Source organism: Cygnus olor, chromosome 15, assembly GCF_009769625.2.
Source record: "Cygnus olor isolate bCygOlo1 chromosome 15, bCygOlo1.pri.v2, whole genome shotgun sequence".
In the NCBI taxonomy this organism is placed as follows: domain Eukaryota; kingdom Metazoa; phylum Chordata; class Aves; order Anseriformes; family Anatidae; genus Cygnus; species Cygnus olor.
Window position 1 is genome coordinate 5,179,412 of NC_049183.1, and position 20,183 is coordinate 5,199,594.

The 20,183-nt window shown below is 58.3% G+C and overlaps 1 protein-coding gene across 21 annotated transcripts in view; it reads left to right on the forward strand.

Annotated features, from left to right (window-relative positions):
• Positions 1–20,183, forward strand: part of LOC121078304 (ankyrin repeat and fibronectin type-III domain-containing protein 1-like) — a 216,402-nt gene that overhangs the window by 166,890 nt on the left and 29,329 nt on the right. For 15 of the 21 annotated variants that reach the window (XM_040574318.1, XM_040574319.1, XM_040574320.1 and 12 more), the window contains one exon: positions 16,452–16,580. The exons of 4 other annotated variants lie outside the window; for them this stretch is intronic. In XM_040574318.1, coding sequence (XP_040430252.1) covers positions 16,452–16,580 — 129 coding nt within the window. Of the gene's footprint in view, positions 1–3,675; positions 4,019–16,451; positions 16,581–17,531; positions 17,678–20,183 lie in introns of those variants that run through there. 2 more of the 21 variants (XM_040574327.1, XM_040574334.1) reach the window with 2 other exon arrangements.

Sequence of the window (20,183 nt, forward strand, 5' to 3'; positions counted from 1 at the left end):
CCAGCACTCCCTTCAAAAGCTTGTCCCCACCTAAGCCATTGCACAACCAGCCTGGCTTGTGTCTGAGCGGTTCCTTGGAGTGTGACAGCACAGGAGGTGTTCTTGGGCTCGCCTGCCAGAGACGCTGTTCTGCAGGAGAGCATTTTCGTGCTCCTGAGCCTGGCAAGCAGAATCTCCTGGGACAGCACCTTCCAAGCCCATCCGTGCTCTCCAAGCCTTCATGTTGTCTCCAGCTTGGTGACCTCCTTCCTCGCTCCAGTAGCGACGGGGTGCGGAGCGCGGCGCTCGCTGCAGCCCCGGAGCTCCGAGAGAACCAAAGGCAAGAATTGCCCACGGCAGTGGAAATGACAGTGTTAGCCTTGAAAGCAGTCAGGTTTCAGGTTTCTGTCAACTGCAGCGTGGTGCTTCTGGTGGTGTGGTTTGCTCTGGGAAGACGAGGGATAATCAGGCTGAGTATGCTGATTTACTTGGGCTGCGCTGGGCAGACTATGGGGAGACATGTAGATAGCACTAATTTGCTCAGGGAACAGTATGTCTAAGGACATTAAAGGAGGAAAATATGTTGTCTTTGCTGCTTCCTAACAGCAGCGTGCGCAAAGGTGAGATCTAAGGCTTGGAGTTTTCCCACAGATTTCTGTCATTAACAAAGCCAGGAGGCAGACCAGCACGCTGACTCCCACGGGATGCAGAGTGGGAAGGCAAGAGGGCACGGGTGCTTGGGTGTCTCTTCTAGCTTGGGGCACCATGTAAAAGGCACCGCCTCCAGCATCGCTATCCAGCTCCTGGGGAAACAAATCCCACTTGGGAAGTGCCCAGTCTCTCCCCTGACTGCAGAGGGAGCCCGGACGGCTGGCTTGGACAAATCTCTGCCGCCTGTCCTGCCACTGGTGGCTTCTGACACGTCCAGAAGATGCAGCTGAAGGTAGGGGGAGCCTATAGTAATTGCTGAAGAAACACTGGATAGTTCTATTTGAACCTAATTAAAGACCTGACCGAATCAAGATGTGGCCAGCACAGGCAGGTTGACTCTGCTGGGGATCCCTTTGTGTTCAGTGGGGCTGTGCTCGGGGCCCGTTGTCCCTGCCTGGCTGGTCTCAACCCACACTGTTGCATCTGCGCCCACCACCAAAGCCACGAGGAAATGGCTCCATGCCCTGGGCAAATGGAAACGCCTGCAGCGCATCGAGGAGAATGAGGTAAAGGAGGCAGCAAAATGAACCCTAGCCCCGACCCCAACCGGCGCAATGTACGATTTTATATTTAAAAATAGAAAATTCAAGCCTTCAGAAAGCTTGAATGCCTCAAGAAAACCTCTGGAGGTGACAGTCTCAAGCAGGGGCTGTTACAGGTTTTTCTTTGTGGTGGGAGATAGGAAAGAAAAAGCATCCAGTGAGGGACAGCTCAGCTGTGCTCATTCTCCCCTCGTGTCAGAGATGCTTTGTTTTCCAGAAGCGCTTATTATTCATGCCGCTGTCTCATTAGACAGCTGAAGCACAGCTCGGGGTGCATCCAGGCACAGGCCGTACCGCAGCGGTGCAGTGGCTCGGATGGGGCTCTGCGCCCACAGCCCAGCACCGCCCCGGCAGTGGGGTTGTTGTTGCTTCCCTGCCGTGTTCCTCTCTTGTCCCTCTTCTGATGGCAAGTCCTGTCCCAGGGTCCCAGGCCACCAGTGGGTGGGCTTATCAATGCTCGTCCCGAGGGTCCTTACTCCGTTTTCGGCTCTCAGAAGCTGCCGTCCTTCTGAAGGTGCAGCTCTTGTGCTGCCGTTCGAGATGTTTTGCCCTCTCCCAGATGTTTCCAGTGAGTCCCCGTGCCTGTGCACGGCATCCCGCCATCCGCAGGAGCCTGGGTGTGCTGGAGCCTTGTCCTGCAGCGACAGGGCTCAGATTTGCCAGTCCCAAGCCCACCGGGTCTCTGCGGGGATGAGGAGGTCCCTGCTCCCTGTCTGCCTTTCCTCACTCAGCGCCTCTGGGAGCCCAGGTCCCCTCCGCCTGCTTCCCGACTGCCTTGTTCTCACTGCTGTCAATTGCCGGCTTCACAAGCGAGGATCCCTTGGGATCCCACTGGGGCGGGTTTCACCCTCAGCACCCTCAGCGGCACGGCACAGTGGGGGTTTTGCTGGCAGTGGTGTGACCGCAACCGGCAGCCAGGGGTGGCCGGAGCCATCGGGGCTGTCGGCACCAGGGACTGCTGCGTCCCCGCGTGCCTCGCCGCTCAGAGACCTGTTGGGCTCTGCAAGTGAACGCGAAGCCCTAAATACACAAAGGCCACGCTGAAACCCGCACCCCGGCCCATACATCGGGGGTGTCATTTTTGATTTCCCAAACACAGAGAGAGCCCTTTCAGCCCGGCCTGCTCAGACACTGCATCTTTAATGCCTGAGCACCCAGCATGTTTCCACTCCCCTCACATGCATCAATCAGGTCTCGGTGAGGCTCTGAAAGAGCCAGTTTGTTAAACAAACACACTTAGTGTAAAAAGTTTATTCCAGTTAATTAGAACTTCATTGCAATGGAAACAAATTACCCAGCTGTCATCTGCCAAGCCAAACAGTAACAGGGCAGAGGGGGTCCTGGCCAGGCGGGAGACAAACAGCCATCTCAGGCAACCTTATTTATGTCCTTTTTATGCATTTTGGTATTTATTTGGACATTCCTGAGCAGGAGTGCTGGGTTAGCGCCGAGCCACACGCCCCGGCACTTGCACAGCATCGGCCGGCACCGGCTGCAGGTTCCCGGTGCTGCCCGGGGCTGGTGCCCGTGGCTGCGAGCACGTCCCCGTGGCAGCTCCAGAGATGCGGGAGAGGCGCCAGGCATATGGGCGATGGGGGACACGGGGTCCCCAGCCGGGCCACAAGGGCCGGGAGGAGCAGGGAGCAGGAGCAGCAGGGAGCAGGAGCAGCAGGGCTGGGCGCTGTGCGGCTCCACACCGCCGGGCTGGGTGCTGCTGGCTCCCGGCGTGCGGAAGTGACAGATAAACCCGCGGGATTAGCAGCGGGTAGCGTTGCAGGAGACCAGCGTCCCCTTCCTGGAGCATTAGTCACCCGAACCTGACGCCGGGGGCGGTGCGGGTGGGACTTGGTGGCCAAAGTCATTGAGTTACCTCCCCGCCGGCTCCGGTGCCCCTCTCCCAGGTGGCCTGTCCTTGCCTCGCGTCCCTCCAGCCCTGCGCTTCTTCGCCAACAGCCCGGCTGTGCTGGGCGTGCAGGGGCCCACCGTGGCCGAGGATGTCCCCCACCGGCCCTGCAGCCCGGCAGGTTGGGGAAGAACAGGGTCCCCCCACCACCCCGGGGGGGTCTCTTCCTGCGGGCCCTGGGGATGTGCAGGGCGGCAGCAGGCACCAGGGTGGGTGCTTGAATTTCTGTGTGCGCCTGGTGGGTGAAGCCCAGGCCCTTGCACACTCCTCATCTACTACGCTCACATCCAGGGCAGAGTTTTCTGGTCCTGTGAAGCCCTGAAATTCCCATTTGAGTTTCACATTGTGAGCGAGTTGCCATCCGCAGCCTTTTATGCACTTTCCAAGAATGTTTCTGTTGCCGTATAGCTGTGAGATCACCGTGGCCTGAGCTCCGATGTTTCTGTCTGCAATGGCACATGTTCAGGGGGATGGAAAGCCTGGATCAGGGCACGCATCCTTGGAGGGGCCTGGAAAGGGGAGGATAGCTGAAGGAAACACGGACAGCTGCAGGGATGAGTCCCGAGACCGGCCTGATCTCATCCGAGGGATGTGGGAAAGATGGTGACCAGCACTGGGAAGGACAGATTTGGCTTTGACTTTGGAGCTTGGAAGGGAGCGGAGGAGGGATCGAGGAGTTTGGCATGAGCATCCTGGTTCCTAGGAGCCGGCTGGCCTGTCTTGAGAGGTAACTGGAAAACAGAGAGATGAAAAGCAGCGAGGAACCCCGCAGACACCCCTGCCTGCCCGAGAGCTGGGCGCTGCGTGCGGGTAGCCACCAGGACCTCGGAGACATGTTTGCCGCTTCTTCCAGACGGGGCAGCGGGGTCTGTCTGTGCCGCAGGTGAGGCCCGAGGTCCCTGCTGTCCCCCCCCACACTGCCCTGGTGTCCCGCAGCCCTGACATCCCGCGGCCCTGCACCACAGCCAGGCAGCGCCAGTGCGCGGGGTGCCACGCGTCTCCCTCCTCCAGCTGACAGCCCTCTATTATTAGGGATCCTGGTTTTCTGTTTCTACACTGACTTGTTGTCAGGGCTTATTTTTAGCTCCATTGGTGCTTTGCAGATCCCTCAAGGGATTCTTCCTTTCCCTTTCCCTCCTACAGGGTTGTTTGCGGTGCCGAGCCGCCGGCAGGAGCGTTGGGCACCGGCCGCTGGCGCTGCCTTGCCCGTCGGGCTCGTCACCCCCCCGGCACTGCCCGAGGCCGCTGGCTTGGCACAGTGCGAGCGCCCAGAGCCACCCTGCTCCTCGGGGGCTGCCAACCACCCAGCGCTGCCACAGGTACCCGCACCCACGACACAGAAATCCCGTTGCTCCTCTCAGCACTGCCCTCTCCGAGAGGTCTCTCTTTTCACTGCCTGGTGAAAAAATTCACATCGGTGTCAGTGCATCGGCTGCGTGGAAACAAAACTGAATATGACACAAAACGCAGCTTCTACCCCTCCCACCCCCCCAGCTCTGCAGCCAGGTCAGATGGAAATTTTTAAGCATTTTAAAGCTGTGCGTAGAGTAATTCAAAACAAGTCTCGAGTATGTTTTGGACTCTGGCAGAGCTGTCATCGTTGTCTTGCTTCACCCGCTGGCTGTGCTGGACAAGGGCTCACTTTGAGCCTACCCTTCTGCCAAGGGGGGAATGTTTTCATTCCTAATTTAGCGCATCCGTCCCGCCGGGGTCCAGCCCCTGTCTCCCGCGGAGCCCGCGCACCGCTGGGAGCCCGGGGGCTCCCCGCAGCGCCGGTACCTGTCACCACGACCTTCAGGGCTGTGCTAACATTTTGGTTAGAAAACCTGCCTCTCTTTGGACTTAGCCTCCTTTCGCTTGTCCTGGGCTTGCGCTCGGTGGGGGATGTGTGAAGGCACAGCTTGTGCTCTGTTTTTTCCAGGATTTTTGTTATTTTGTAGAGAAGGGTGAGTTTGCTTATTTTTAAACACCTAAAATACAGGTTGACATTCAGTATGGGCTTGCTGTTTTTCTAGGGGAGAGGCAGCGCTGGGAGGTCCTGTTCAGGTTAGGGTTTGGTGGTGTCAGCTCCAACGCCATGGCCCTAGTCCAGAAAAGTGCATTTTCATGAAGCATTGGTCTCCCCGGGCCACCCGTACCCTGCGAGATAAGCACACGATTAGGTGCTTTGTTGGACCCGGCCCTGTAAAAGCAGAGTCCCTTCGGCAGCTGAGGGAACCCAAGCCGATGATCCAAGCAAGCCTGAAAGCTGCTTGCGAGGCCCCAAGAATAAGGCCCTCGAGCGGTGGCAGGGCCCGAGCGCTGTGGGATCAGGCCACAGGGGCAGGCACCGCGGCCGCGCGGACCCCCAGCAGTGTCTGCAGCGGTGCCCTCGCTGCGGGTGGTGGCCGTGGGTCACAGCGCCGCTGCTCAGCATCACGTAGGGGTGCTCCCTGTCCTCGTCACTCTGCGGCTGGCTGAGCCCATGTCTGGGATTCACAGAAGCACTGCGGGTTCCTCCACGAAGAGCCTGATCTCAGACTGCTCACTTCCGACAACCTGCTGCTGGGACCCAGGGGTTTCGCGTGTGGTCCCCTCTGCTGTATGGTGCTTGGGCCACAGCTGGTTTTTCCTTCTGTTCTCCCACTTGTTTTGCTTCAGGTCTCACCGCAGTGTTTCTAGGGTTGAAGTTGTCATTGAGGTTTTCTGATCTTTATTCTTGTAATGCTCATTAGCACTGTTCCTATCAAAGAACAGCACGTTCCCTCCCTGTCCTCGTTTTCCCCTTGGTTAATAACCCTTTGCTGTTTTGGCTCATTTTGAAAAAGAGACAGTAGCTTTGGGAATGAATCCTGGTGTAATGGATGGACGTCAGCGTTTTCAACCTGATCTTTAGAGCAGCGTTAATTCAAAGAGAGGCTCAGTTAAATGACTGCGTTTCAGGCTGCAGAAGGTGCGTTACGTGTCTGGGGAGTGCTGAGCCAACCTGTATCAAACCCTGGCAGCGCGCGCGCGTTCCTCGGAGCTATTGAAGGAGGCTCTGAATCCTTATGGCTGCTTTTCCCTTCGGAAACAGGCTGTGACAGCAGCCTCGTTCTCTCCTGCTCCCTCACCGAGGCTCTGCTCTGGAGATGGCTGTTTTCTGCCTCGCGCCCAGGCTCACGTTGTCGTGAAGACACAGCGGGGTCATGCAGTGCTGGTGATCACGCAACAAGACCTGGGAGCTGGAGGAGAAACCGAGGCACCTAGACATGAGCTCACAGGTGAGGCCATGGGGTGCCATAGCCCAGAGTGTGCCCTCGTGATTTTGCAGTGCTCAGAGGAAGCTGTCGTGCTGCAGCCTGGCCTGGAGGAGGGCCCCGTCCCGCTCGGGGAGCACATTTCCCACAGACCCCAGCAGGTCTCACACCCCTGCAGCAGCCTGGCAGTGCTGCAGCACGTTGCTCCCTCGGATAACTGGCTTTTAGCTCCCACCGTGCTCGCTCTGAATCGTGGCGCTTGCTCCTCCTCGGCCCCCTGGCTGCGGGTGCCTCTTGCCCTCCCTCCCTCCTGGGTCCCTCGTGCCCCAGCCGCCAACGAGCTCTCCTCTTGCTTGGCTGCAGAAGCGTGCTCAGCATCCCAGAAATGCGGGCTTTCATGTGGGAGCCAATAGTCACACAGCCTCCGTCCAGAAACCATCATTATCGGCTGCTTTCTTTTTTCTTGGTTTCTTTGAACTACAGCTCCCAGGATGCCTGAAGATATGCAGACATCCGAAGACAGTGGTTTCCCATAAACTTTTGGGGTTTCATGCTTTGCCGGCAGGAATGTTTTTATTGCATTGCAAAGCCCTTCAAGTCCCTCAAACCTCTGTGGCGCTTCCCTGCCGTGGGGAGGAGACGGGGGCTGGAGGCTGCCACCGGCGGCATGCCAAGGGCTCTTCTCTTGTGCTTTTTTCTCCTCTCTCCCTCTTGGTCCATTCTCTGAGAGGGACCTTTGTAAATCCTCATCATGCTTTTTGGAGAGGACCTTTGCTCTGGGAAGAAGCTTGGATGAGCTACAGTTTGCCTGCAGGGACGCGTTTCCTGTTCCCCCATCCCTGATGTTTTTGGGGCCATTAAGCACTCCTCCTGGCCACGATCTCAGTACTGGGCAGAGCGCCGGGAGAGTGCCTCGGTCTGGGTGGTGAGGGGGTCTCACAGGGCTGGGAAGACCTGGGGATGCAGGGAGTAGTGTGAGCAGAGAACAGCGTGCTTTGATGCACCAGCACAAAAGAGGCCAGCGAGCTGGGCTTTGAGTAGTGACATGCTCACAAGAGCTGGTGGAAAAATTGGAGAGGGAAATTTTGGTTGAGATGTGGTTGTAACTGTGACCTGGTGGGTCCGGGGCTCACCGCATCTTCCACAGCCCTGGTGCAGATCTGCCAATGAACCAGGCTGTGCAGGAGTCCCACATGTGAGCCCGCAGCTCAGCACCCTCCCACTGCCCATCCTGGGATTGGGATCCATGGGGTGGGCCCAACTGGTGGCCCTGGTGACTGCTCACCTTCTGCAGGAGACGAGGTGCAGAGAGCAGCCCCCCAACTCCACCATGCTGCTTGGCCCTCCCCACGGCATCCTGCATGAGCGTGCCCGCACGCACCAGCACACCTATGTGCACGAGTGCCCCCATGTGCACCAGCGTGCCCACGTGCCCCAGTACACCTATGTGCACCAGCACGCCCACGTGCACCAGCACACCTATGTGCACCAGTGCGCCCACGTGCCCGTGCAGCTCTTGGCACCTGCCCACCCACCGGACGGTGGCCGATGGCATCAGGCAGTGTGGTCCACCAGAGGTTGATGCCTATCCAAAAAGGAAAACCGTGGAGGCCCTGCGGCCAGCTCGCGTTAACCACATCACTCCTCTCCTGCACTTGGAAAACCCTGGTGGATGGGAAGCCCAGAATAACAAGCTTTTCCATTCCTGCGCGGAGCATTGGATGCAGGGCCATTTAAAACAAGGGTTGGCTCCAGCGTGAGTGCCGCCTTTAGACTAAACAATAGCAGGTCCCCCCAGGGCAGTCTGTCCCCCACAGAGGGGAGCAGGCTGAGGTCTGCTGGGCAGGGTGGGGATGCTGGAGCTGTGCGTGGGCTCGGCAGAGCAGCACGGGAGCCCGAGGAGCTGGGCTGTGGCAGAGCACCACCCTCGGTGCCAGCCCAAAGTGCCAGCAGCACTGCTCCTGCCCTGCCAGGGCTTCTCCTCTTCTACACTCCCCGAGCAGGGAGATGTGCTCCAGCTGGCTCGGGAAATGTTTTATCTCGAGGGCACCCCAAGATGCCTTAGATGCCACCAAGGTTTTGTGGGGAGGAAATGCCTCGGGAGGGCTGAGCTCCCTCAGGAACCTCATCATGTGCCTGTGCAGATTGCGTGCAAGGAAAGGGAATCGTCGAGTTTTTCTCTTCTGTTCTTTCTTGATTTTCCCAGGCCATTGGTATCTCATTAATTAAGATAAAAGCCTTAATTGCTAAAGGGAAAATTTTGAAAACTAGCTGCCAGAGCTGTGTGTGGCACACTCCTGGCCTCTGGCAAGAAGGGAAACCCGCACGTTCCTCTGTCCGTCCCTCTGCGGTGACCGAAGCACATTCGAGCAGGCTTACGCAGGCAGTTTGGAAGAGCCCGAGCTCTGTCCTCCTGCTCGGGGAGGAGCATGCCACGGTAGAGTCCTTTAAAATAAGCAAAATGGCAAGGATTTTCCCCGAGAAAAACAGTTTCTGCTCATTTTATTTTATATTGAGCATCAAGACTGGCTGAAGAAAGCCCATACACAAAAACAAGTTGGATTTTGAGGCTCTCTGTACTAGCCATGACAGTCTGAATGTGTGCCATGAATGAGCGTGTGTGTCCAAGCTTTCCCCACGGGCAGGAAGAGGAGCAGGGGAAGCATTGATAAAGTCACCCCAGAGCACGGTGCGGGACTGGTGGCACGCGGGTGGCTCCGCACGAGGAGCGCGCGTGCCCCGGGCACGGTGCAGCCGGGTGTGCCAGGCTGCGGGCGTGCGTGCCCAGCATCGCTGTCCCTGCGAGCGGACAGCTGCTGGTCAGAGGGGAGAGCTGTCATTGTCAGAGAAATGCAAATGAATGAAATCATTGCTTTGGCAAGGAATTTTTAGGGGAATGACATGCAAATTTACCTTCCATTCTGAGTGTGGATTGGTATTAAAATGCGATGTTTCAAAGCCAAAACAAAGGAACATTTTAATTTAGGACTCATCAGGCGGTTCCTTCTGCTTGGATTTGCATCAAATTCTATGTAGCAAAAGCTGTAAGTTTAACAAAACTCCGTTTTTCAAAGAAAACAAGAAAAAGTTTTTAAAACGTCATCCAGTTCCAGGAATTATTATTTCTTTCATTTGCTCTGCAGTCTCGAAGCAACTGGCCTGGTACTGGATGTTGCAGAGGCCAAGGACAGGCTTTGTGAGAGTAGGATGGGAGGTTGGATTTCTTCCTGGCTGCTGCTTTAATCCAGCCTCTAAATGGCACAGCAGAGCCAGCCCGAGAAACCATCCCGAGGCCACACCGTGGGGTCAGGGGGACCTCGGGTTGCACCCGAAAGGTGCTGAGACCCGGCCGCTGGGGTGGCAGCGAGTGGGCAGCGGGGCTGCCAGGGATGCTTACAGGGGCTGCGCTGGAAGGATGTGTCGAGTTGCTTTCCTGGCCTGCTTTATAAATACCCTCCGTCTACAACCTGGTTTTCCACAGCGCTCAGAAACAGCTGCGCTGCTTATTTAAACACACACGTAAGGCATCTCCGTCCTTCTTCCCCCTGCTTCCCTTCTCCTTTCATCCTCGGGGCTACCTACCCGCCTTGCGTGACGGATCAAAAATAGAAAATATCCACTGACTTGCTAATTGTAATGCATCCTGATAATGCCAGCTATAATTAGCTATGTGTATCAAAGCTGTTTTGCTGGCGGAAGTTTTTGGGGCCCCGTTAGCATACCTCAGACAGAGGATCTTGTGCAGGGCCTCGTCTGGCTTTGCCCTTCCTGGGGAAGCAGCCTGGCCTCAGTCTGCCTGCCTCCATCCATCGTGCTTGTGGACTCACGATGTTTAAGCGCTGTCGATGCTCCCAACGTGTGCTGAATGTCAGCAGCCGTCCAGGCGTGCTCTGCCCCGGGCCTTCACCAGGCAGCTGGTGAAGGAGTGCTTCGGGGGCCCCCAACACAGCCGCTTGTCCCGAGCACTGCGTCCTTGGGCTGTCTCAGATCTCTCTTTGCTCCCTCTTGTCAAGACCTGTAGCTTCTTCCTTTACCAGCTGCTGCCTCTGCACGTCTCTCCCCACTGTGGCATCCCCGCCGTCTCCCCCTCCAGGCCTAGGAACCCCCGCGGCAGCCCCTGCTCAGCTCAGAGCCGCACGGCTGCCTCTGACAGAGCCCGTGGCTCTGACAAGCCCGTGGCTGTAACGCATGGAAAAGTTTGGCCGGGCGGGCACGCCTGAACCCGTCACTTGCTCAAGCCGTGGCTGCCAGCAGCTGCTCCGTCGCGCTGTCTCATCTGTCCTGAGCTCACCGCTGGCAAACGAGCGCCTGTCGGGGCGATGCGCCGCTCAGCACCGCCGCTCTCCAGGGGGAGAGATTCCTGCTGCGTTAGCCCGCGGGCAGGCCCCGGGGCTCTGGTGTCATCAGCTCTCACGCGGTAATCACGGCTGAGTCAGCGCGAGAAGCGGGGCACTGAAGTACCGAGGGGAACCTGGGGACTAGAAGAAGCTGCTGCTGAGTTCCTCGCCCTGCACGGGTGTGGAGCCAGTGCTCCGGCCTGGCGGCGTGGCTGCTGCATCCCCTGGCCAAGGAGCCGAAGCCCACGGGGTGCTGGCTGCTGCCCCTCGGCAAGGGAGGGAGCGCAAGCCCGGCAGGGCTGGGGCTCCGCAGCAGAAGCCCTGAGCGCGTCACCTTGGCAGGAACCGCCGGCCCTGTGCAGTGGGATCTGTCCCCGAGGTGAAGGAGCACACCGAGAGGCGCGGCGTACCCAGCGCTTCCACCCAGTGCTCGCAGGCGTGTGCAGCACCGCTGAGGCTGGGGAAGTCCCTGTGGGCAGGGTCCTGGGCCTCCAGGGCAGCTCCCGTGTGCCTGTCTCCCAAAACTGCAATGGCAGAGCTCAGTCCGTGGCTCGTGTGCCATGAGCCTGGACGTGGCTAAGTCAGGAGCTTCAGAAGGAGCATGAGGACAGTGGAGTACAGGGCTGGCTGCAGCTGACTGCAGGTTCCCCGTGTTTTCACTGGCCAGGCCACCACGACTGGAGTTCACTGACCAAAACCAACATCCCGAGCCACAAGGGCAGGGGCAGGACAGTGCGTCAGCATCAGGGCTCTTGGGGCACCCTCCCTCAAGCCTCACTTGGGTACCCCAGAAGTTTTGGTGAGAGCTGGGGCAGCGTTCAGCGGCACTCTGTGTTCTCCCCTTCTACACCTGATAGAAATGGACCACAAAGCGGGGCTGTGGTGGAGGCTCAGTGTCCTCTGGGGACATGAGCGGGCTTGGTGGCACGTTGCTGTGTTGGGTGTGATGAAGGGAGCCCAAAGCCAGCGGTGGGGTCTCGGTGGCCCCGGGGCTGAGCCGGTGGCATTGCTGCCATCTGCCCGGCGGTCCCCCTGTGCTGCACCAGGTCCCCTCTGGACCCCGCGCAGACTCCTTGTTATGTAAAGCACCGGCGAGCGCGACCGGGAGATTCTTCAGTGTCGGAATCTGAGTCACATGGGGCTGTTTTATTTCCCCCTCTGCTAATCTCGTTTCTATAGAAACAAGATTGGGAGGAAAAAAAAAAAAAAAAAAAAGAGCCAAGCACAGACCAAGCAAGAAACCTGAGGTGATGGGTGAGGGAGGCAGAGGTGGTGGCTGAGGAGCTCGGGCAGCGCGGGTGGGAGCAGGGCGGCGCGGCAGGGCTGTGCTCCCGGCCGGGATGGGAGCCTGCGTGCGGCTGTGTGCGTCAAGGGGACAGGGACGCTGCCGAAGAGACGCTCTTGGCTGAGCTGCTGCTCTGGCCGTGGGTGACCTGCGGAGCCCAAAGGGAAGGGAGCAGAGGCTGTGCAGGTGAGTGAGCATCGCCGCGCGGCTCCCGGGCATCCGTCCTGGCACGGCACGGCACGGCACGGCACACCAGTGCCCAGCTCACTGGGGTCCTGTCCCCAGCTGCTGCTCTGGGGACATGCTCGTGGCCAGAGCCGTCCCCAGGGCGTGCAGGCAGGTGCGTGGCGGCGGGCAGGGAGCGGAGTCTGCCGTGTGGTGTTCGTGTTGGGCACTTGCTGGGGGGTGGCTGCATGTGTGCGGCCGTGTGTCTGTGCATGTTCCCTCTCCGAAGCTGCTCTCTCCCCGAAAGCTTTTGCCTGCTCAGGAGGCACCTTCCGGCTTTAGTTGTTTTTCCCCTCTTTTATTCTGGCTGCATCTGTGCAAATAAAACACTTCCAGGAGCCAAACTGCCTAGCTGCGAGGAGCGCAGGAGCTGTTCCTGCTCCCACCCCGGGGATGCCCCTTCCCAGCCTCAACACCCGCTGCGGTCGGGCCAGGGGGTGCCTGCGGGCACGAGCCCGGCTCAAAAGCTGGTTTTGCAGTCACTGTTCCCAAAGGGAGGAGCAGCTGAAAACGCTGCTTGGTTGTGTGCTGCAAAGTGCCCGGGCTGCCGACAGCCACCGCGTGCCTCGTCCTGGGACTTTGGCTTGCCCGTGCCCGTTCAGGAGGATGTCAGCTGCCTTGCAGGAGCTGGATTAATTTGCAGCGATGTACAAGCACATGCTAGCTCCCGAGTCGCAGGCTAGCGAGTGCAACAAGTGGGAGTTATTCTTGTCTGGGCTAAGATGTCTCCCTCGCTGGTGCGTGGCTGCCTCGAGCCCTCGTGCCGGGGTGCTGGCAGGGGGCTCGGGCCGGGCTGGCCGTGCTGGTGGCACAGGAGTGCTGCTGGGGCCACTGCTGACGGCTGCTCCCGGCGGGTGCAGGTGCCACTGCCGTCACCTCACCTCGATGGCTGGGTGCTGTCGGGGACAGGGACAGCTTCAGGGCAGGCGTGTGGCAGGTGGGACACTGGAGCCGAAGGGCACGGGGCTGCCTGGCTCTTTGATTTATTTCGCGCTTGTCATCACTTCCCCGTCGTGGTGTGGCATGGGGGGAGGCAGTGCTGAGGCATTGCAAACCCCTGGTCAGATCCACACCTAGGCACAGCTGGTGAAGCCAGAAGGATGAAGCAAGCCCTGGGTGTTTCTGTACTAATTCAGCTTTGTGAAATGTCACTGCTCATCTGCCTGCCCGGCCAGCGAGGGGGCGGAGGGCAGCACTTCAGACTCTTGTCCCCATCTGAAAGGGCAGCTGCGCAGGTTTCTGCGTGGGGACGCTGCGTCTTGTGACACCTCGGCGAGGCTGCCAGCCCGCTCTGCCTGCTCTGCTCGCACTGCTGCAGCGAGCTGGGGCTTTGGCAGGCAGCTGTGCAGGGGTCAGACCCCAAAAAAAGCCTTTGTGGAAGGCTGGGCATCAATGGCACAAGTGCTGAGCCAGAGCCTCTCCCTTTGTGGGGTCGGGCTGTGCAGGCAGGAAGGTCAGAGCACCATGCTGAGCCCCCCAGGCTTGTGCTGCTGGAGCTCCCGGGGAGCCCCTGCGCCCAGCCAGGCGCTGCGGGGCCCCTCTGCCTTCAGCCCCAGCATCTGGGCCTGGCCGTGGCCGGGGCTGGTGCCAGGGGGCCGTTTGCTGTGCAGGTCCTGCCGGCCCCTCGTGGGCACAAAGCTGTGGTTTTATGGGGTAGAAGTTGCGCGGTCTTTGCATTCCCCCGCCCTGCAGGCAGCAACGTCTCCTTGTCCCCAGCGCCGTCGCTGCCAGTTCTGCTCTGCTGAGCTGCTGCTGTGAGGGAAGGGACGAGTCGTGGTACTCCACGGGTATTGCTGCAGGAGTCTCCAGGGCCGGTAGTTATTTCTGGGGAAAAGATGCTGTGTTCTGACTTAAACGCTGACATGGGACTCTGAACATGTGTAATCTGGCTGACAGATGGCAAGTCAGAGAGGTGTGATTTATGATACAGCACAGTAGCTGAACAACCTTCTCTGGTTGTCAGGAGACGGTTCTCCCCATCGCTGCGGTTGATGTTTCAATTGATGGCTTTTGCTGCTCATCCCCTCGGCTCCCGGGCGGCGTCTGGGACCCCTGGGAGCCCCGTCGGGTGCTGGTGTGATGGGCAGGGCGCTGGGCGTGCGGGTGCCGTGGGAGAAGGTGCGAAAATCCTGCTGGCCAGTGAAGCGCACAAGAGGACGGATGCTGGCAGCCACAGGCAAACCTGCCTTGCTCAAACGGCCGCTCTGTGCCTCAGTTTCCCTGTCCTTACCCTAAGGGCTCTAAGGCCGATCAAGGGACAGAAGCATCCAGGAGCGTTTGGGGAACACCTGGGAAATGAAAGCGTAGTGACCGCAGCATCCCCGTGGTGCTAGAGGCTCACCCTGCTGCAGGCATCAGCCGCGGACCCCAGGCACGATGCACGGACCTGGGAGCATCCCTGGGAGTGTCCCCAAAGAGGAGCTTGGCGCAGACCCACACGTGGCCCCGAGGATGGGGCTGGCTGCAGCGGGGCCAGGGGAGCGGGCAGAGCGGGGCCGGCTGCGGCTGTGCTGGTGTTCGTGCAGCCCGGGTAGAGCAGGTATGATTCATTCCCTCTTCTGCAGCGCAGTTTATGTAAAGCAGCACCGTATAAATAGCCAGATGATACTGTAATGTGCTCGGGGCTTTCTAGTTGGGAAAGGAAACAAAGGCTCTGCCGTAGCTTTTGGGTCCAGCTGCTTGGAGCCCTCCCAGCACCTCTCCGGGTCTCCCCATGCCCACGCACACCCTCCTCACCCACACCACCAGGCTGAAGGGAGGAGGTAGGATGAGGAGCTTGCTCCATGTGGCTGGTGGCTGCTGACATCCATCGGTTTGGGATTTGCCGAGCCGCACCTGACCCCTTATCCCGGCATGGGGACGAGCTGTGGGTGCCTAGATCAGGAGGGAGGGCTGGGATGGCTGGGCATGGAGTGGTGGGGATGGGGCGAGCAGAGCCAACAGGAACATGTTTCCCAGGCAGTTCCCAAAGCCCACAGACCATCTCGAGAGGAGCGAAGCTGCACTTCTCATCTCAGCTGCACTTTGACACGGGCTGAAAGGAGAGGCGAGGCGGCAGGGATGGGGTGTGTGTGGCAGGCTCTGCTCCATGGGCTTCCCCGGGTTGCCTGAGCTGCTCCTCTTCCAACGCCTTTTTCTCTAGTGCTCCGAGGGGGAAAGCTGGGGTTTGGGTTTCTCGTGGAGTTTCTTTAAAGGCAAACCTTTCCATCAAAGTAGCGTTTCTTCTCAAGAATGTAAAGAATGACCCTGGAAGGTCTGACCAGCTCCTTCCTGGTCATGATGGTGGAGACAAGTGCCTCCTCCAGAAAGCTGTCTCCACCCCGTCCTGAGCAACAGCAGTTCATAAGCTGAAAAATAAATCAATAACCAGAGTTAATGAATTGAAGATGTCCGTGTTTAAAATGTATCAGGAAAAAAAAAAAAAAAAAAAAAAAACTGTTAGCTGCTCATGGCTTATTTAATTACTGTAAGGAAAGGCGGGGAGCTCTCATTTCTGAGAAATACCTTCTTTTCATTTTATTGTGTTTTAAGAGGTATTTAAGAGGAAGCCGGTCGGGACTCCAGGGAACAGAAGCACCGGCTCTGACGGCGCGCGGTGGTCAGCGGTGCCGGGCGGCGGTGGGCGATGTCCTCTCCCCGCCGCAGAGGGGGAGAGGCATTTTCCTCACCCTGGCCGTGCCGGGCAGGGGGGGCTCGGCAGGGGCTGTGCTTCTGGCAGAGATGGTGCCGGATCCCCCCCTGGGCTGCGGGCACGTGCGGCAGGGCCGGGGCTGGCGGCAGCCCATCCGTCCTCCCCGCTTCGGTTCCCTCGCCCGACGCTCCGCCATCCTCCTGGCCCCTCGTGCTGCGAGAAGCAGAAGCAGCCCGTGTTTCTGCAGCTTCTGCTGTCGCCGGCTGGCAGTCGAGCAGAAGCGGTAACCCGGAGAGGTGTTCTGGCTGCCGCCGGGAGCAGGGCCCGGTGCTGACAAACGCCTGCCGGCCCCGCTCAGCTCTCCGCAGGGAACTCGCCCGCTGCAAGGCTGGTTTTACCCACTGCAGGCGTGGGTCCTGGCCAGCCAAACCAGTGTGAAGCCTGCTGACACCCCGCTGCTTCCCCCAGGCTTGTGCTGCCCCGTCCCGGTGCTGCTGACCCTCCCAGAGCCCCCTGTGCCCCTCGCAGCCCCCAGCATCGGGTGGCTCCGTGCCATCACCCTGCCTCTGGGAGCCAGGGTGCTGCAGTGACATTAACGCCTTTCCTCTCCCCTTCCCCAGGTCGGAAAGCAGCCTCTCTAGGTTTGCCCACCGCTTGTCAGTTAAGCAGAAGCAGGAGAAGAGAAGGAAAGCTGAGTATGCCTCGGCCGAGCTGTCTGCCTTCCGGCCCAGGTCTCTGAGCATTGAATGGTAAGAGCTGCAGGACAGGGCTGGGGGCAAGGAGCCCCTGCCTCTCCAGTCCCCCTCCTGTCCCCTGTTCCCACCACTGACACTCTGCCCCCGTCCGGGCAACACGGAACGGGGACAACACCCATCCAAACTGCTACAAAAGCTCCCCCAGGGCACCGAGCCATAAATCCCCCTCACCCCAGTGCTGGGAGCAGCAGGCAGCCCCAAAGGGGCTCCTCTGCTGTGGGGCGAAAGGAGCACCCCCCCCCCCCGGCAGAGCATCCCTTGGGGCTTGCAGGGAAGCGGCCGTGAGCCCGCTGTGCCGGGGCACTGCAGCCTGGGGGAGAGCCTGGTGGTGAGCACCCAGCCCGTGGGTGCTGGGTCCTCTCGGGGCCATCATCATCCCACAGCCCAGCCCGGGGCAGCGCTGCTCCCGGTCCCATCCGCCCCGCTCTCTGTCGCCCTGCGGGGCCCCCGCTCGGCTCGGGGCTCAGGCTGCAGCCCTGGCTTGAGCAGGGAGGGATTTATCCCGGGTTTCTAAGCTCTGATGCAACAGCCTTGGAACCAGATCACAGCCCACAATCCTTCCAGTGCTGGAGGTGACCTGCTAAGGATATTTAAAAGAACTGGAAATTGCATTGCTCTCTGCTTCCTTAGATGGATAAAGGAGGGTAAGGCTTTAAAAAAAAAAAAAAAGAAGAAGAAGAAAGAGAAAAAGAAATGCTTAGAAATTGCAAGAATGTCGAGTTTGGTTTTCATTTTCCTTGCTTTTTTTGGAGAACTTTCTGGCATTTATTGTATGTTCTAACACTTATGTGTGAGGCTGTGGAGGCCTTCTCAAAGGCTTCCTCTATCTGTGAGGTTTGTTAGGCATCAAAGCTAAATAGGTATTAATGAGGCCAGACAAAGAATTTAAGCTATTTGGTGACAGATTGCTTTCTTCACCAGCTGCACAACTTTCCTTTGCTGAAACGATGTCATCAGAAAAGCTGTTCTTCAGTCACTTTGAATCTTCCAAATAGACAAATATGTGAATTTATAATCTATCAAACAGGAAAACAAGCAAAGAGCTCATTAAAAACCAACAGCGTTTCTCTTTATTCATCATAGAGCAGTCAGTAAGTCTCTTTTCTCCCTTTTAGTGCCTCTTTTAACCCCCTGGATCCCACTTTAGCCCTGCCGTGTGGAGGTATATTTCTGCTTGCTCTACAGCATTCTCCTCGGGGAGCCTGTCTGTGTCGTGTCAGTCTGCACAGCACCTTGTAGGGCAGTGACAGCGCACCACTGGTAAACGATGCTGGTTTACGGGGACTTTGTAAGCTAGCCTGCAAATGATCTCTTGGTGAGGATGATTTGCCTTTGACTTGTCAGCTGCTGGTCCTTAGGAGATTTTGGATGTGTTGCGGGGCAGAGCGGAGGGGGTGGCCCCGGCGGGACTGCAGTGATGAGGAGCCAGGCTGGTGGCAGTGGGGAGAGGAGCCCATCCACCGCTCGCTCCCTGGCCAGCTCAGTGTGCTCAGCTCAGCTGCCAAGGCTTTCCCCGTTGCCGTGCCTAAGCAGAAGACCCAGGAGCAGTGCAGGAATTTACTCTGTTTTGAAACTCACATAGCCGAATTTCCAAGGAGTAGCCTGGGGCACCTGCACGGGACACAGAGTGCTGCCAGCAGCAGGACGGGCATGCTGCCGGTCTCTGAGCTTGCACGGGGCACGTGTGCAGGAGGTGCGTGTGCCCGGTCCCACACGCACACTTGCTTTCCCATGCAGGGTCAGCGTCCTCCACAGACGTGTCCTGCAAAGGGGGCACCTGCGGTTAGCAGAGAGCGTGGCCCGTGCCATGGCAGACCTGCTGGTGCCTAATTGGGCTTCCAGAGCAAACACCTGCAAGCATCACAGCTACATGGATTTAAACTTCACCCAAGGTTACCGGCTGTGCCATTTTACCTGCCTCTGTGCAGAGGGGGAATGTCTGTGCTGGGGGTGACGGAGACCTTGCTCACCCCATGCAGGTAGGAGGGGGATGGAAAGGCAGTGAAATATGGTTTCCCAAATCAGCAGCTTTTGAGAATCATGCCCATCTAAGCCCAAGGCCTGAAGACAAGGAAGGCCTCACAGACCTGCCACCACCTGTTGCCACTCTGACTGCATTGCAAGGCAGACACAGAGTTTAAAAGAACTAAATCATCAGCACCCATTGCTTTGAAAAGCTGGCTGTCAGTCTGGGGGAGGGATTAGTGTTTTCTACCTGATACTCCTGCCAAAACACTGTCAGTCCGACTCCTCATTCCTCTGCCACAGCAGAAAGCATCCTTACCTGGCATCCCCACGCAGGGCAAGCTGAATCCCAGTAGGGGGACTCAGCAATCCCAGTAGGTGCTCAGGTGGGCTGGATGAAGCCAAGGACAAAGAGGAGGAGCTGTACAGTGTCACTGTGCCTGCCTGACACCGTGTCCCCTGCCTGGAGCAGTGCCATCAAGATGGGGACGGCAGATCCGTGAGCCTCCCCTTTCCCTTCTCCCTGTCCCTCCCTGCCCCTGCCTGGCAGGGCCCCTGGGTGCTGGCAGCAATCTGGGCTGGGAAGTGCAGCTATTTGCTGTCACGGTAGCTGATGTGCTGGCCAGCCCACTCTGCTCACCCGTATGTGTGTGGATGCTCCCAGGCGCAGGTCTCACGGTCCCAGCACCCACCTGAGCATCTCCCCCGTCCACCAGGCGAGCCGTGCTCACGGGTCACGTTTCTGCCAGGCACAACGCACGCTTTATTAGCCCGACACACGTTCCAGTGCTATACCAGGCGAGAGGAGCACGGTCTTGTCCTGAGCTCAGCAGCAACCGAGAGCAGTCTCGTTAGTTCCACTTATTAAAAAAAATTGCTGGGGGGGAGGGAGAGAAGGCAGGGAAAAAGAGACTTATTGAGGAAACACTTATTTCATTCATATGTTGTTTACTGAAGCAAATACTTCATTATTAGACTTTTTAGGGTATTTTTTTTAAAGCCAGGGCCACAAAGTCCCCACTGTTAGGGCCGGCGAGCGTGCCGTGGCCCTGCAGGGCGCTGCTCGCTCACGCTGCAGCAGCCCCACACCAGTGCATCAGCAGGAGCAGCGCGGCGTGAAGCCTGTGCACTCAGGGGACAGGCCTGGAGGCTGCTCGTGTCTGTGTTTATTGGGGTGGTTTTTGCTGACTCCTTTCTCATCCCCTGTGCTGGACAGCACACACCATGGCTCGTGGATGTCTGAAGCGGCGCGAGCTCCAAATGAGGCAAAAACTGGCAATGGAGGAAGGGAAGGATTCTTGGTCTGATTTGTTGCTGTTCTGCTTTCTGTTTGTCTGTGATACTGATCTAGCTCCAAACCCTAAATAACACGAAGGCATGAGAGACAAAAGTAGTCTTTATTTACGGCTCAACACCTTCTGCCGTTGGAGTTAAGAATCAGAAACCTGGCAGCTCCTGCGGAGACTTCTCGGTGTCTCTGCAGAGCCCTCTGAGAAACGCGAGCAATCCTTTTTTCCCCCTTAGGGTAAACGGAGGTGAAGGGAGAGCCTCCTCTCCTGTGTGTGCCACCTAGGAAATGATCCACGTTTCTCTCTCCTCTTAAGTGAGCCTTAATCACATAGGAAGGCTGTA